Consider the following 13,521-nt stretch of genomic DNA (forward strand, 5'->3'; position numbering starts at 1 on the left):
CGATTGACGGGACCCGAACGCACCAGTAGCACGAAGTTCCTACCTGTGGATGCAGCTGGGGACGCTGGTCCATAGCCAAAGCCAAAGCGGCAAAGGTGGGCTTCGGGGTAGATCTAAAGTGTTGTATGGTAACTTGATCAGCGCCGACGCCGGCTGTGATCCTGTGCCCTCCCGACCTCGTGCTACTGGTGCGTTCGGGTCCCGTCAATCGCGATTTAGGTGGATCAGTTCACATTTGGGAGGACAATGCGCCAGTTCTAATTTCTTACTTTTACGACGGGGCTGCACCAGTAGAGGTTTTTCAGAACCGCTCACAGAGCGGTTTTTATATGGGTAATTTCAGTTCTTTTTCTGTTCCCTCCCCACCCCAGCCCAGCTCCGAAGATAAACATGGTGAGCACGCGCGCGATGCACTGTATGTAGCCATGCAACTGCAGTAGCACACTGAAACATTCCAGCCCTCCCCACCTTGCTACCCCGCACACAGACACCTTGTGACAAACACGCACATGCACATGGCACACACACACATGGGCACGCACACACATACATACATACACACACACAACCCAAACAGGAAATTCTTGATGAACATTGTATAATGCCATGGAAAGCAGTGGCCACCATACTTCAGGAAGTCAGTTGTGAAACAAAAATAATTCAACTACAATGTGTAGGTAAGCTGGCGGCCAAAGCACAACATTGCAAACCGTGATGATATTTGCCTAAGGATTGCAGTTTGCAGACCACACCATGGAAGCAGTGAATACAGAATTATGGTAATGTCATTTAAAGACAAGCAAAGAAGTGGCCACCATACACCAGAAACTTGCAGAAAGTCACATATCCAACAGATAGAGAAGTGAACAGCATCTGGTACAGCACACACAAAACCAAGCTGACCTGATACTCGTCCGAAGATCGTAAGTGGCAGATCCTTTTCAACGATAGCATGCAGGTGTACGTTACACGCATTGACAAAATCTGACTGTGTCACCGGCATACATTGTCATCACATGCATACCCCACAAGTTACACACATGCACAGTAGAAGCACAATAAAAGCAATGGAAAAATATGAAGGGGTTGCTGAAGCATCTTCACACTTCAATTTCAGACTTCGATGTGGTCGTCACGGGGTGATATACCTGCAAGATACAAGTGATACAGAAAGAAAGCATAAGGTCGTGAGGTAGGCTATGAGACACCACAAATGGGTCACCTACATGTATGTTAAGGGCTGGTGTACACACACACGCAGAATTATCATAATCGAGAATTTCCCAAACTACAGAAGAGCAATGAAATCCATTTGCATGCACAGGAGAAATTTTGCAGTATGATGCGCAGCTCGGGAATACACCTGTTGGCAATGGATTACATTCCCATTGGAATTCCCATTCACGTGGGATTCACAGAAGCAATTTGGCAGTGTGCTGCGTAATGCGACACGACCTGCGATTCTGCGTGCGATGCAAACTCGCACAAAATACCATTCACAGAATCACGACAAGATGTCAGCGATGCAACAGCGCCTTGCTGACGTGCCTCAAGTCAAAGCTCAATGAGAATGCGTTTGTCGGTTACAACTGGTACAAATGTACAAGCAATTTCTGAAAATGCTCCTGTGAATCGTGCTAAGCAGTGCAGGAATGTCCCTCCTCCGCTCCCCCCCCCCCCCCTCCACACCCTCAGGGAACTTGACAAGGAAGGGTGGTCTTCGCGGTTCCCAACATCTATTTGCAGTTTCTGGTCTCCACTATGTCTTTTCAATGGGGATTTGTACGTACCATAAAAGCAAGCCTAAAAAATGAACAGCACATTTGCCGTCCCCCCACTGGGGAGGATGCATTCCACAGCTATCCTGACAAGATATTCCGAGAAGCGGTGCTGAGTGCAATGCATTGTGAAACTGAAAAGCTGACCAAGCCGCGGCATATAACGTCTAAACTTCAATTGTAGTTCGCCAGCTGACTACTTTCAAACTCCATGTAGGTTGGAGTACAGCTGGCTTAGAAGTTGACAACAACGGCGCACGCACATAAGCAATGGCCACCTTACCTGTACTGTAGCAGTACTTCCGAGTTCCCGTATGGGAGTGCCCACACTGTGTGTGCAATAGCAGCCTCATCGGACCAGTTCAATGCGACGCGGACAGTCCGACACTGAGGAGGACATTGAAGAAGTCAGAGACAGGAAGAATGGTTGATTTACAATTCAACTAGCAAGGCTGCACACCCACGAGGTTCCACTCACCATTGTGCCGTCCTTCTTGGAATGCAGAAATAACGCTTCCTCTCGAGAACGCAGCCTGTGACAGAGAAAAAGGAAGGAGCATCGCCATCGGCATTGGTCCTCTGCTATCACCGATTGCCGAGTTGCACAGTTCACTCTAACAAGACTGAGGATGCTCAAGAACTCCCCATCCATACCATTATTGGAGTAAGAGGAAAGGTCAGATTGCCTAGTTCCTAGGGCCTAGTATTCCTGGATGCCAGGATGTGCTGCCCCCCCCCCCCCCCGCCCCTCCCTTCTACTGCCTGGAAAGGGCAACATATGTGACAGCGTTCACCAGTACAGTCGGAGGAGAACATGGGAGAAGGCAAAAAAGGGCAACACACATGAATCCCTTATAAACAAGCAGTGGCAACTCTAGTACCAGCAATGTTGGACTTACATCCCAGCCATTGTCGCCGGATGCAGCGGCTTCTTCTTCTTCGTCTCCCATCTTGGAAGCACTCCTTCCCGTAAGTTCAGTCCTGGGATCGGGAGTACAGTCGGAGGAGGACGTCGGAAAAGGCAAAAAGGCAACACACATGATCCCCTTATAAGCAAGCAGTGGCAACTCTGGCACCAGCAATGTTGGACTTACATCCCAGCCATTGCCGCCGGATTCCCACGCTTCCTCTTCGTCGTCTTCCAGTTCCCAGGTTCCATCTTGCAAATACTCCTTCTCGTAAGTAAGTGCAGTCCTGGCCTGGGTGGATGCGCAGTACATTGACGATGGCGGAGATGGAGCAGGTCAGGGAGCCCTATAGGGGTCCCGAGAGCAGATTGTGGCCAAATTCGGGACGATGCCGGACGCCAGTCAGTATGAAGTAGCGAATTGCGGACCGCCACGTAGATTGGGGTCGCGGGGTCATAATCCATGGGCACTACTCGTACGTTGCTCCAAAAAAGGGCACTGCACTGTTCCACAGTTGCTGTTAGCGGTCGCCAAAGGCACTTGGTAGGCCGGTAATTGGGTCACGTGTCAACAAAGTGTCAACAACGTGTCAACAACGTGTCGACCACGTGTCTTTAGCGGTACACTAATTTTGGTGTCCCCAAACTGAAAACATCGAGCACCAGTATGGAAAGGCTTTAGACAGAAAGCCTTTCCAATAATAGACCTTTCCAGAACAGTCAGTGAGCTGAGGCACCAGCCTTATCTATCACTCGACTCTATGACATAATCATTGACCATTGACAGATCTACGTAGATCTTTTATTTTTAGACATACATGTCTAGACACGTACTATAGTGTCACTATTTGTATTTTGTATTTTTATTTGTAGTACACGTGCACGTACTGTACAAATCTGTCTGTGACACGGCCTTCTTCCAGGGCAAGTCAACGGGGTTACGTCGGTAGATCTGTGCTCATTGTAATACTACCACTAGCACTAGTACTCTCTCTCTCTTTTCTACTCTAGTACTAGTCAGTACATGTAGTCTAGAACTTAGTAGAAGACTAGATGCAGACTAGTAGTAGTACTAGTACTAGTACTAGTAGTACTAGTAGTAGATTATTTTCCCCTTTTCGGACAAATCTACTTGTACTTGTTTTAGCTGTCTTGCGCTCATAATCATAATCATCGCCCTGCGAGTTTGAGCGCAGATCGATGGTAAAAATTAGTGTTTAAACCGAACACGGATTCTTCGAACGAATAATCTATCGAATAATTTCGCCCTCCATCGAACGAATAATCTATATTCTATCATACGCATGATGGCATTTTTCAACACTTTTTCAGCACTTTTTAAGTAGTTTTTTAATTTTTTTTGCTGATTATCGGATTTTGATGTCGAGGTGCCAAACCTGTTAACCTGTACCGCCAAGAGTACATAACCCCCCAGAGTGTGAAACGCCTGATCCAGTTCTGCATAGGGTCTTGGTCGAAAGTTGTCAAAGACCGAAAATCACATTCACTGCATCCATGTTTCCCTCGTATGGAAAGAACAGAAGTACATGTATTACTAGATACCGATAGGAGATTAAACCTTGGAGGAGAAGTGATTGAGAAGAAATACTACGAGCAGATCTACGCAGTGCAAATATCAGTAGGGTCAGCACTGAGCATAGATTTTTTTTTTTTTTTTTTCGATTTCTGATAATTCCTACGACTATTCGATTATTCGTTCACCCCACGAATATTCTAAATTATTCGATTATTCGATTATTCGTTTCAACACTAGTAAAAATGTGCTAGTGCTAGTAGTAGTGGTAGATTTATGCAGATCCTGGACGCGTTGCCAGTATCGTAACCGTGTCGTGAGTGGATATGCCGGGCCTTAGCGGCCTTGTCCTTGACGCGTTTCAGACCAGCCTCGAGTGAAACTCGTTCCCGCTCCAGGCAGCCGGAACGTGATAGCTGAGGGCAGCGGCAAGAGACAACATTATTTTGCTCGTCTCTTCGCTCTGTCTGTTTGAATTATTCGTTTTTAGCACGGTACCGGTACCGGATCGGGAGCGACAAGTACTGAAAGATGATGGACTCAACAAGGCAGCGCTCTGGGCGCAACCAGCCTCTCTCTGTTTCCAGCATCGAAGGTAACGCTCCTCACTATTTCGTGTGTAGATCGTCGGGTGTCATTATGGACAATGTATGGTTCATGTTGTGCGAAGCGAGAGAAAGCACTCTCAGCGCTTTCCTGAAACTAGCCTCGAGGCAGCTGGAGTAACTCCTGAGTCCTGGGAAGACCCTCAGACTCAGCCCAAGTAGGCCTACAGTGCTGTTCAAAGAAATCCGATCACGGGAATCAAGTAGTTTGCGCCCTGTGCCAGTTCGCATATCCCAGTGCAAACAGTAGTACCACTAGTGGTAGTGTTCGCAAGTCTAGACTCTGTAGAGGCTGGAGTTGGACAGCTCCCGGTGTGGCATTCGCTGGTTTGATCGGATTTCATGGAGCAGCACGATTAGTATAGTATAGTATAGGTGGTTCTATGCTACAGTAGAAATATTTTGCCAGTGGATTCCAAGAGCGCCGCCATCTACTAGTGTTACCAAGAGTACATAAGCCCCCAAGAGTGTACAACTCCTGATAACCTTTCTATGGGGTTCGCCAACCGCGAAAACTCACATCACGCAGTGCAGCATCGCAGTTGTACTTTTCCAGCCCGTTTCTAGCGGGCAGCGGAGTAATAAAAAAAGCACTTTCTGACAGAAACTCACTGCGTGTATGCAAATCCCCAGCATGATCATGGCAGATATTCGGATTGCGCGCACGCTATCCTTCGTTTGTACGTAGGACGAAACGTACCTGAGACACGTGATGTGAGGTTTCGCCGTCGGAGACCCCATATGCAGAAATGCACACTTTTTTTGGGGGGGGGGGGGGGTTCTAATTGTACTCTTGGGGGGGGGGGGGGTCTATTTATACTCTTGGTATTACTACATGTACACTCAACTGTGCGTATAACGACACTCGGCGGGGCATCAGAAAAGTGTCCTTATTCGCGAAGTGTCCTTATACCCGAAGTCTCATTATAATATGAACAGTTAGATGGGACTTTGCTCTGGGCGTGGAAATTCTGTCGTTATTCGCGAATTGTCGTTATGTACGCAGTCGTTATGTCCGCAGTCGTTATGTACGCAGTCGTTATGTCCGCAGTCGTTATGTACGCAGTCGTTATGTCCGCAGTCGTTATGTACGCAGTCGTTATGTCCGCAGTCGTTATGTACGCAGTCGTTATGTCCGCAGTCGTTATGTACGCAGTCGTTATGTCCGCAGTCGTTATGTACGCAGTCGTTATGTCCGCAGTCGTTATGTACGCAGTCGTTATGTCCGCAGTCGTTATGTACGCAGTCGTTATGTCCGCAGTCGTTATGTACGCAGTCGTTATGTACGCAGTCGTTATGTACGCAGTCGTTATGTACGCAGTCGTTATGTACGCAGTCGTTATGTACGCAGTCGTTATGTCCGCAGTCGTTATTAGCCAAGTTGACTGTGCCCCGTGTACGCACTCTGCAATATCTAGTCTTGACTAGCTTCAGCTTAGGCTTTCCTTGCCATGTGCAGTGCTGGCCATTGCCATGTGCAGTGCTGGCCATTGCCATGTGCAGTGCTGGCCATTGCCATGTGCAGTGCTGGCCATTGCCATGTGCAGTGCTGGCCATTGCCATGTGCAGTGCTGGACAAAGAAATCCAACACCTCATGAATAAAATAGCGTTGTCTGGAGGCTGCGCGGCCCTAGCACTACACACACTGGCCCTAGCACTACACATACTGGTCCTAGCATTACACACACTGGCCCTAGCACTACACATACTGGTCCTAGCACTACACATGCTGGCCCTAGCACTACACACACTGGCCCTAGCACTACACACACTGGTCCGTGCACTCTGACGCGGCCCTAGCACTACACCCACTGGTCCGTGCACTCTGATGCGGCCCTAGCACTACACCCACTGGTCCGTGCACTCTGACGCGGCCCTAGCACTGCGCACACTGGTCCGTGCACTCTAACGCGGCCCTAGCACTACACCCACTGGTCCGTGCACTCTAACGCGGCCCTAGCACTACACCCACTGGTCCGTGCACTCTAACGCGGCCCTAGCTCTACACCCACTGGTCCGTGCACTCTAACGCGGCCCTAGCTCTACACCCACTGGTCCGTGCACTCTAACGCGGCCCTAGCTCTACACCCACTGGTCCGTGCACTCTAACGCGGCCCTAGCTCTACACCCACTGGTCCGTGCACTCTAACGCGGCCCTAGCTCTACACCCACTGGTCCGTGCACTCTGACTACTGTATTCATGAGCTCGGATTTCTTCGACCAGCACTGTGCGTGGCCGAAAGAGCACGTTCGTCGGGTACAGAACTAGAACAGGATCACTCGGAGCACGCATGTTCGCCTGACCTGCACTGGATACCGAGCGAACAGAACATACTCTGGCTACTCCAGGTCTTGAGTTGAGATGGTGCGGGCCAAAGCAGTTTTGCTTTTGCTGCTGCTAACCTGTTCGTTTTCAGATTCTGACGTAATGTTTTTCAATGTCCCGCATAATCGAGAAAGGATGAACTGAGGCGCCATGAATTCCATGTCAACGTCGCAGAAGCTGTTCCGCGTGCACCGCTCGCGTTGCTCCATGTGCATGCTCTGCTCTCAGAGCACTGCCGGCCAACACGCAGTTAGACTCAGTCTTGCGTACAGCTGTGAACAGTTTGAGTTGCTAAGGCGAGCTATGGTGACTAATTGTTCTCGCTATTTGATACATCGCTGCCGGGCGTGTTTCTGCTCAATGCGCGTCTCTCACACTACAGCTTACCCCCCCCCCCCCCCCCCCCGCCCCTCTCACACTACAGTTTACCCCCCCCCCCCCGCCCCTCTCATACTATAGTTCCCCCCCCCCCCCCCGCCCCTCTCATCCTATAGTTCCCCCCCCCCCCCCCCCCCCGCCCCTCTCATACTATAGTTCCCCCGCCCCTCTCACACTACAGTTTACCCCCCCCCCCCCCACCCCTCTCACACTACAGTTTACCCCCCCCCCCCGCCCCTCTCATCCTATAGTTCCCCCCCCCCCCCCCCCCGCCCCTCTCATACTATAGTTTACGCACCACACTTTTCATACTATAGTTGTCAGAAAACCCACGGCGCTATACCCCAGAACAACTCCATGACTATTCCGGCCACGGCCAGCTAAAACAGGCCCTTCAGTGAAATTTTTCCAAAAATTGTATTCCAGAAAATTGTCACTTTGCTCGCCAGCTGCTTGAACTAGACTGCCAAACAAGTATGATAAGAGAGTTCCTTGTTTGAAGCCTAAAAATTGTACAGAATTTGTTTCTCTTTCCAACTCCCTCAAGCTGACGGATCACTCTCTCTCTCTCTCTCTCTCTCTCTCTCTCTCTCTCTCTCTCTCTCTCTCTCTCTCTCTCTCTCTCTCTCTCTCTCTCACACACACACACACACACACACTCTCTCTCTCTTCTCTCTCTCTCTCTCTCTCTCTCTCTCTCTCTCTCTCTCTATCGCTCTATCTCTCTCTCTCTCTCTCTCTCTCTCTCTCTCTCTCTCTCTCTCTCTCTCTCTCTCTCTCTCTCTCTCTCTCTCTCTCTCTCTCTCTCTCTCTCTCTCTATCTCTCTCTCTCTCTCTCTCTCTCTCTCTCTCTCTCTCTCTCTCTCTCTCTCTCTCTCTCTCTCTCTCTCTCTCTCTCTCTGTCTCTCTCTCTCTGTCTGTCTCTCTCTCTCTTTCAATCTGTTCTTTTTACAGTGGCTCATCAGGCTAAGTCTCTTGCACCTGACGACATCTACCTGAAGACTGGCCTGCTGTGCGCCAACAACAACAGCAGCGTAGGCATGTCAGCATGCTCATTTGACGAGCACGAATCAGAATGCCAGCATGTCGACGAGACGTGCGACCCAAGCGGCCTCGGTCACACCGACTCATCAACTTCGCTCAGCATCACAAGCTGTCCGTCGCTGGTGGAAAATGCGCATGTGCTCGCAAAGGTGCAGGATTTCGATACACTCCGAGCGAAGACCGTCAATGCCCGGGATGACAGCGACAGCATGGAGCAGGCTTCAGCGTTCACAGGTGGCGGATACCAAGCCGAGTTCGTGACCAGTATGGATCCGAATCTGAAGTGCTCAATTTGTTTGTTGGTGTTGCGTGACGCCATGCAAACACCGTGCGGTCATCGCTTCTGCAGGGACTGCATAGCGCCTGTCCTCAAGTAAGCATCCATTCTTGAGGGTATGTGGGCGTTGAGTCGAGGTGGGGACGGGTGTTTGGAACAGGGTTAGAGGGCTTCGATTGGTGCTAGGCTTGTGGTGTGTCTCGTGGTGGGTCTGATCCACTCGCCTCCCACCACTTCAGGAGCTACATCCGCGCCTTTTTTTTAATGCTATGAGTACTGACACATTTGAGAATAATTATTATGTAATGCCCCCCCCCCCCCCCCCACGCACACACCCTTCCCTATCATATTATTGGCCAACGGTCCTGTTTGACTTTGCGGAGTAAAATACAGAATATAATAAAAATGAGGGTGGTAGCGATCCTACGGATGCGGAGAGCTCGGTCTAACCGAGTGTAACGCGAATGGTGAATTTCGTTGTGCTCTTTCTCTCGTTCACGCTTCTCGCCCATGCTAGGGTAATCATATCTTCTGTGTGTTCCATGGAATGTTAGGCAGCAGTGTCTGCAGTTATCCTTTCACCTATTTTTGTGTGCTCTGTTTCGTGTGATATTTGCTCCAGGGGGAAAAAGCCGCTGTGTCCCGTTGATAGAAAACAGCTGCTGGCTGTAAGTGAGACCCCCGCCACCACCCTTCCTTGTCCTAATTGCCATCTACACATCACGGTATTGAATGTCCTGAGCACAAGTAACGGACTATTAAGTTCGCATGCATGCTGTTGACATCGGGTTGCCGAAGTCGTGCTTTGCACAGTCAAATTCTTCCTCTGAACACAGATCTGAATGTGTGTATGCAGTAAAAATTCTTCCTCTGATCACAGGTCTGAATGTGTGTATGCAGTAAAAATTCTTCCTCTGATCACAGGTGTGAATGTGTGTATGCAGTAAAACCTGGTTTAAGCGACCACCCCTACGGTGCAAGCAAAAGCGGTCGTTCAAGCCAGGTGGTCTGTAGGACCAGGTCCCACAGTGTCTGTGTAGAACTGCCGGTGCATGGAAAAATGGTCGTTAAGAGCAGGTGGTCGCTAAGTCGAGAGGTCGCTTACACCAGGCTTTACTGTATACGCATGTAATTGGCGACTGAGGTGACAGGTCTCTACACACGTGTGCTACACGGAAAACCGGTGTTTATAGAGACGGAAAGGCGGTCACACGATTATGTGTTGTCACACAACCTGTCTACGAAAGATCAGTTTTCTGTGCACCATGGATGGGTGCGGAACATGGTACTGTCCCGGGACCGGTGGAAGTAGTTCTGGATTGGTCCAGCCGTATCACATAGCCTTTCATTCTTGGCGTATGGTACAGTCCAGGACTCGTTGTTGGTGACCACTTTAATGCGCTTTCCCGAATCCCTTCTCACTAATCATATCCCCAATTCATTTCGCCAGGAACTTAACTCATTCATTCATCTTCGGCACCCTGTAAGAATACGTTAGGGTCTGTTGGGAATGCCCAAGTAAAATAATAAAATACAACACAATACAATAGCTGGTGAACATATCCTCCTGAGCTGTAAACATGTGTCAGTGACCAACAAGTTGGTCCGGTGGTGATCTGACTAAGCACTCCGGCTCCGGCGGTTCCTGTGTCCATGCGCGCACCGCATCTAGACGTCAATGCGGCTCCGTACCGAGCAGCTACGATAACACTATCAGTTGGGTTGCCTTGGCAACGTTGCGGCAAAGGGATGCGCTAGCCCACTCGCACTGCGTGTGCGTAACAGCCGTAAACGATTCCGCTGACTCGCCTCCATGACATCATTCGCATAAACTCCATAGAGGTTATGCGATGACATCATCAGCTGAGATGCCTTGGCAAAGTCGCGGACTTGCGGCACAGCGCCGCACTTGCACTAGTGACTCAGGCTGCATACTTGGCGCCCATTCGACAATCCGCTTATTCACTACCATGACGTAGTTTGCGCAAGCTCTATAGAGGTGATACAGGTTGTTGTGATGTCTGCTGCGGTGTTCAGGTGTTTCCTGACGCACTGTGTCAACGGGAAGTGTTTGAGCTACCCGTGCGATGTGACAATTACAATCAGTGTGACTGGACCGGGGTTCTGCGGGATCGCGAGGTAAGGGGCGTTGTGTGTGTGTGTGTGTGTGTGTGCCTGCGCGTGTACACGTGTGCGTCCGTGTGTGTGTGTGCTTTCATGCGTCCACACGCGCGTTAGTGTGCAGGTCCACGCATCTGGTCGAAACAGTGCAAACGGGAGATTTGGGGCAGCTGTAAAATCTGCAACTGGGTTGACAATAGCATTAGGGTGCCCTTATTGGTAATTGTAATGATCATCAGTTCCTTGTCTTCATCGTGGTTGTTCTGCAGCTTCAGGCATCAGGAGATTTCGGATCGTCGTGTACTTACGAGGCTTGTCCTGTAACCTATGTTGTACTAGCGAGGGTAGACTGTGTGGGGGGGGGGGGGGAGGAGAGCATTAGGGGGGCAGTACTACTTTTGACAATGAAAGTCAGTTCCTTGTCTTCGTCATTGTTGCTCTGCAGCTGCACATCGACGTCTGTCTGTACGAGGCGGTTTCGTGCAGCAACGAGGGCTGCGGCAAGCGGATGGAGCGCCGCCGCCTGCAGCAGCACGTGGAGCAAGAGTGCTCGTTCCGACGGTCAGCATGCCGGTATTGTAATGCGGCAATGTCAGTCTCGGCTCTGGAGGTGAGGGTGTGTGCGTTCGAAGAGCTGCGATGTAAAACCCGATAAACGCCAAATTTGAGAAAATGGGATTTTCAGCTCAGTGAACAGTATTCAAAGGGTTTAGGGCCACCATCAGGCAAAATTTCACATTCAAAATCTGACTTCAGCCATTTCAAAACTGGAACCAAAATTTGGATTTAGATACGGACCGCACATAAAACGAATCCCTTTTTGGCCATCATCCGAAAGGTGATGAAATGGATTTAGCGGGTTATGCATTCCAGCTGTTTAGCTGTAATGGCATTGGAGAGCGTTTGCCATATTTTCCCGGAATGTGAGTCGCACCATTTTACACTTCAAGAGCAAAGAAGGCAGGGGCGTCGGAAGATAATTTAGTGTGGTACGGTCAGCCACCTGAAGTACAATTTACTCGTGGGGGAGGGGTGGTTGAGCCGAACATTTTGGAAATTTAGAGCCCGAATCAATGCATTTTATTGATTCAGGGGATACTTTGGGCAAATAGTGGTATGGTCAATACCTTAGTGACCGTACCGTGTGCGACCCCCCTGGAAGGGATGCGACTTACAATTGAGTGTGACTTCCTACTTGTCTGAATGCATTGACACAATTTGGCTCAGACCTGAAAATGGGTTGCGACTTACGATCGGGGAAATGCGGTATGTGTTCAACGCTGCATGAGTATGAGGAATACATGAGTGAGATACAGTCGATTGGTGATCTATCACGGACTCGCTTTTCAGGAACTTCATTACGGCGTTCTATTGTTCATGCTGCTGTTTGGACCTACTGTATAGTGCAAGATTGACCCTTTGTCGGAAAACTGTTTTCGTTTATGACGAGGCATTACCCTCAAATCTTTCCAGGGTGTTGCAGGGTTCCTGCGGATTTCTCAAAACTCAGTCTAACTCAGTCTCAAGCGAGCCGTGAATGTTTTGGTAATGTGTAGACGAGCAAGTAAGCTAAGTGCACTCATGCAGTCGTTGGCCTCATGCTCGGCATAGTGATTGTGTTGTTTGCATCATGTGAGTGCCTTTCAGATGCTGGTTGAAGGACTTTGGCTGGGAAAAAAAACTTATCCTCCTGCAGATTAGCGTTCCGTTCATCAGGAGTTGGCTGTACATGGTCATACTGATTCAGACGCGTAGCACCCCCGTTGGAGGTGGTCCAGCCGGAGGTGGTCCGGGGGTCTCCCCAGCGGGAAAATTTTGAAATGAGGGTGCAGAATCCTGCATCCTGCGCACTATTGACAAAGCCTGATAAAGCCCTGTCCGCCGGAGTAACACTATGATCTTTACACTGTAGTCTTATAGTAGTTGAGGGGTTTGAAATGGGAATGGTTCGGACAAAATGACTGTCACCATCAGGACTCGAACAACAGGGACCTTTGTTTGAGGCTAGCAATGCTCTAACCACAGTTATAATTATGGTGTAGCTGTCATTACACCTGAGACTGTTCAGCACTTTCTTCAGATTTCGAAACTCTCGCTTCCTGTGAAACTACGTGTGTTAGGTTTTAGTCACAGATTTATATTATAATTCTATGTGTGCTTGTACATGTGTGTGTGTGTGTGTGTGTGTGTGTGTGTGTGTGTGTGTGTGCGTGTGTTCGTGTGTGTGTATGCGTGTGCACGCTTGAGAGTGTGAGTGCATGTGCGTGTGTGTGTGTGTGTGTGTGTGTCATTTTGTATCTGTGCGGCTGTGACCGCTTGTGTTTCGTTTTGCGAACAGGGGCACATGAAGCACTATTGTCCTGACTACCTGGAGCAGTGTCCCAACTCCGGTTGCAGTGCCACGTTTAGAAGGGCCGCACGCGAGCAGCATATCCAGAATGAGTGCACAGAACAGGAGATACCGTGCCCGCTAGGCTGTGATCAAATGGTTCGTCATGACGAATTATTTTAGATTTCTACAGTTCTGGTCTGTGATTTTGCCTACTGGTG

At 49.5% G+C, this 13,521-nt stretch overlaps 2 protein-coding genes across 3 annotated transcripts in view; one reads left to right on the forward strand and one right to left on the reverse strand.

The window, feature by feature from the left end:
* Positions 1-581: 581 nt before the first annotated feature.
* LOC135811876 (uncharacterized) lies at positions 582-3,382 on the reverse strand. 2 transcript variants are annotated; one of them, XM_065325118.1, is made up of 5 exons: positions 2,873-3,382; positions 2,678-2,759; positions 2,257-2,311; positions 2,062-2,165; positions 582-1,148 (listed from the first exon to the last, which is right to left on the reverse strand). In XM_065325118.1, the coding sequence occupies exons 1-4, from the start codon at positions 3,148-3,150 to the stop codon at positions 2,128-2,130; spliced, it is 453 nt and encodes a 150-aa protein (XP_065181190.1). In that variant the 5' UTR covers positions 3,151-3,382; the 3' UTR covers positions 582-1,148; positions 2,062-2,127. The 2 variants fall into 2 exon arrangements, 1 of the variants encoding a protein (XP_065181190.1); XR_010552710.1 differs by lacking the exon at positions 2,678-2,759.
* A 1,096-nt stretch (positions 3,383-4,478) lies between these two features.
* LOC135811875 (TNF receptor-associated factor 5-like) overlaps positions 4,479-13,521 on the forward strand; it is a 16,503-nt gene continuing 7,460 nt past the window's right edge. Inside the window, exons 1-6 of the mRNA XM_065325117.1 lie at positions 4,479-4,814; positions 8,484-8,946; positions 9,473-9,518; positions 10,888-10,989; positions 11,417-11,581; positions 13,310-13,459. Coding sequence (XP_065181189.1) covers positions 4,751-4,814; positions 8,484-8,946; positions 9,473-9,518; positions 10,888-10,989; positions 11,417-11,581; positions 13,310-13,459 — 990 coding nt within the window. The 5' untranslated portion in view covers positions 4,479-4,750. The remainder of the gene's footprint in view (positions 4,815-8,483; positions 8,947-9,472; positions 9,519-10,887; positions 10,990-11,416; positions 11,582-13,309; positions 13,460-13,521) is intronic.

Source organism: Sycon ciliatum, chromosome 3, assembly GCF_964019385.1.
Source record: "Sycon ciliatum chromosome 3, ocSycCili1.1, whole genome shotgun sequence".
In the NCBI taxonomy this organism is placed as follows: Eukaryota; Metazoa; Porifera; class Calcarea; order Leucosolenida; family Sycettidae; genus Sycon; species Sycon ciliatum.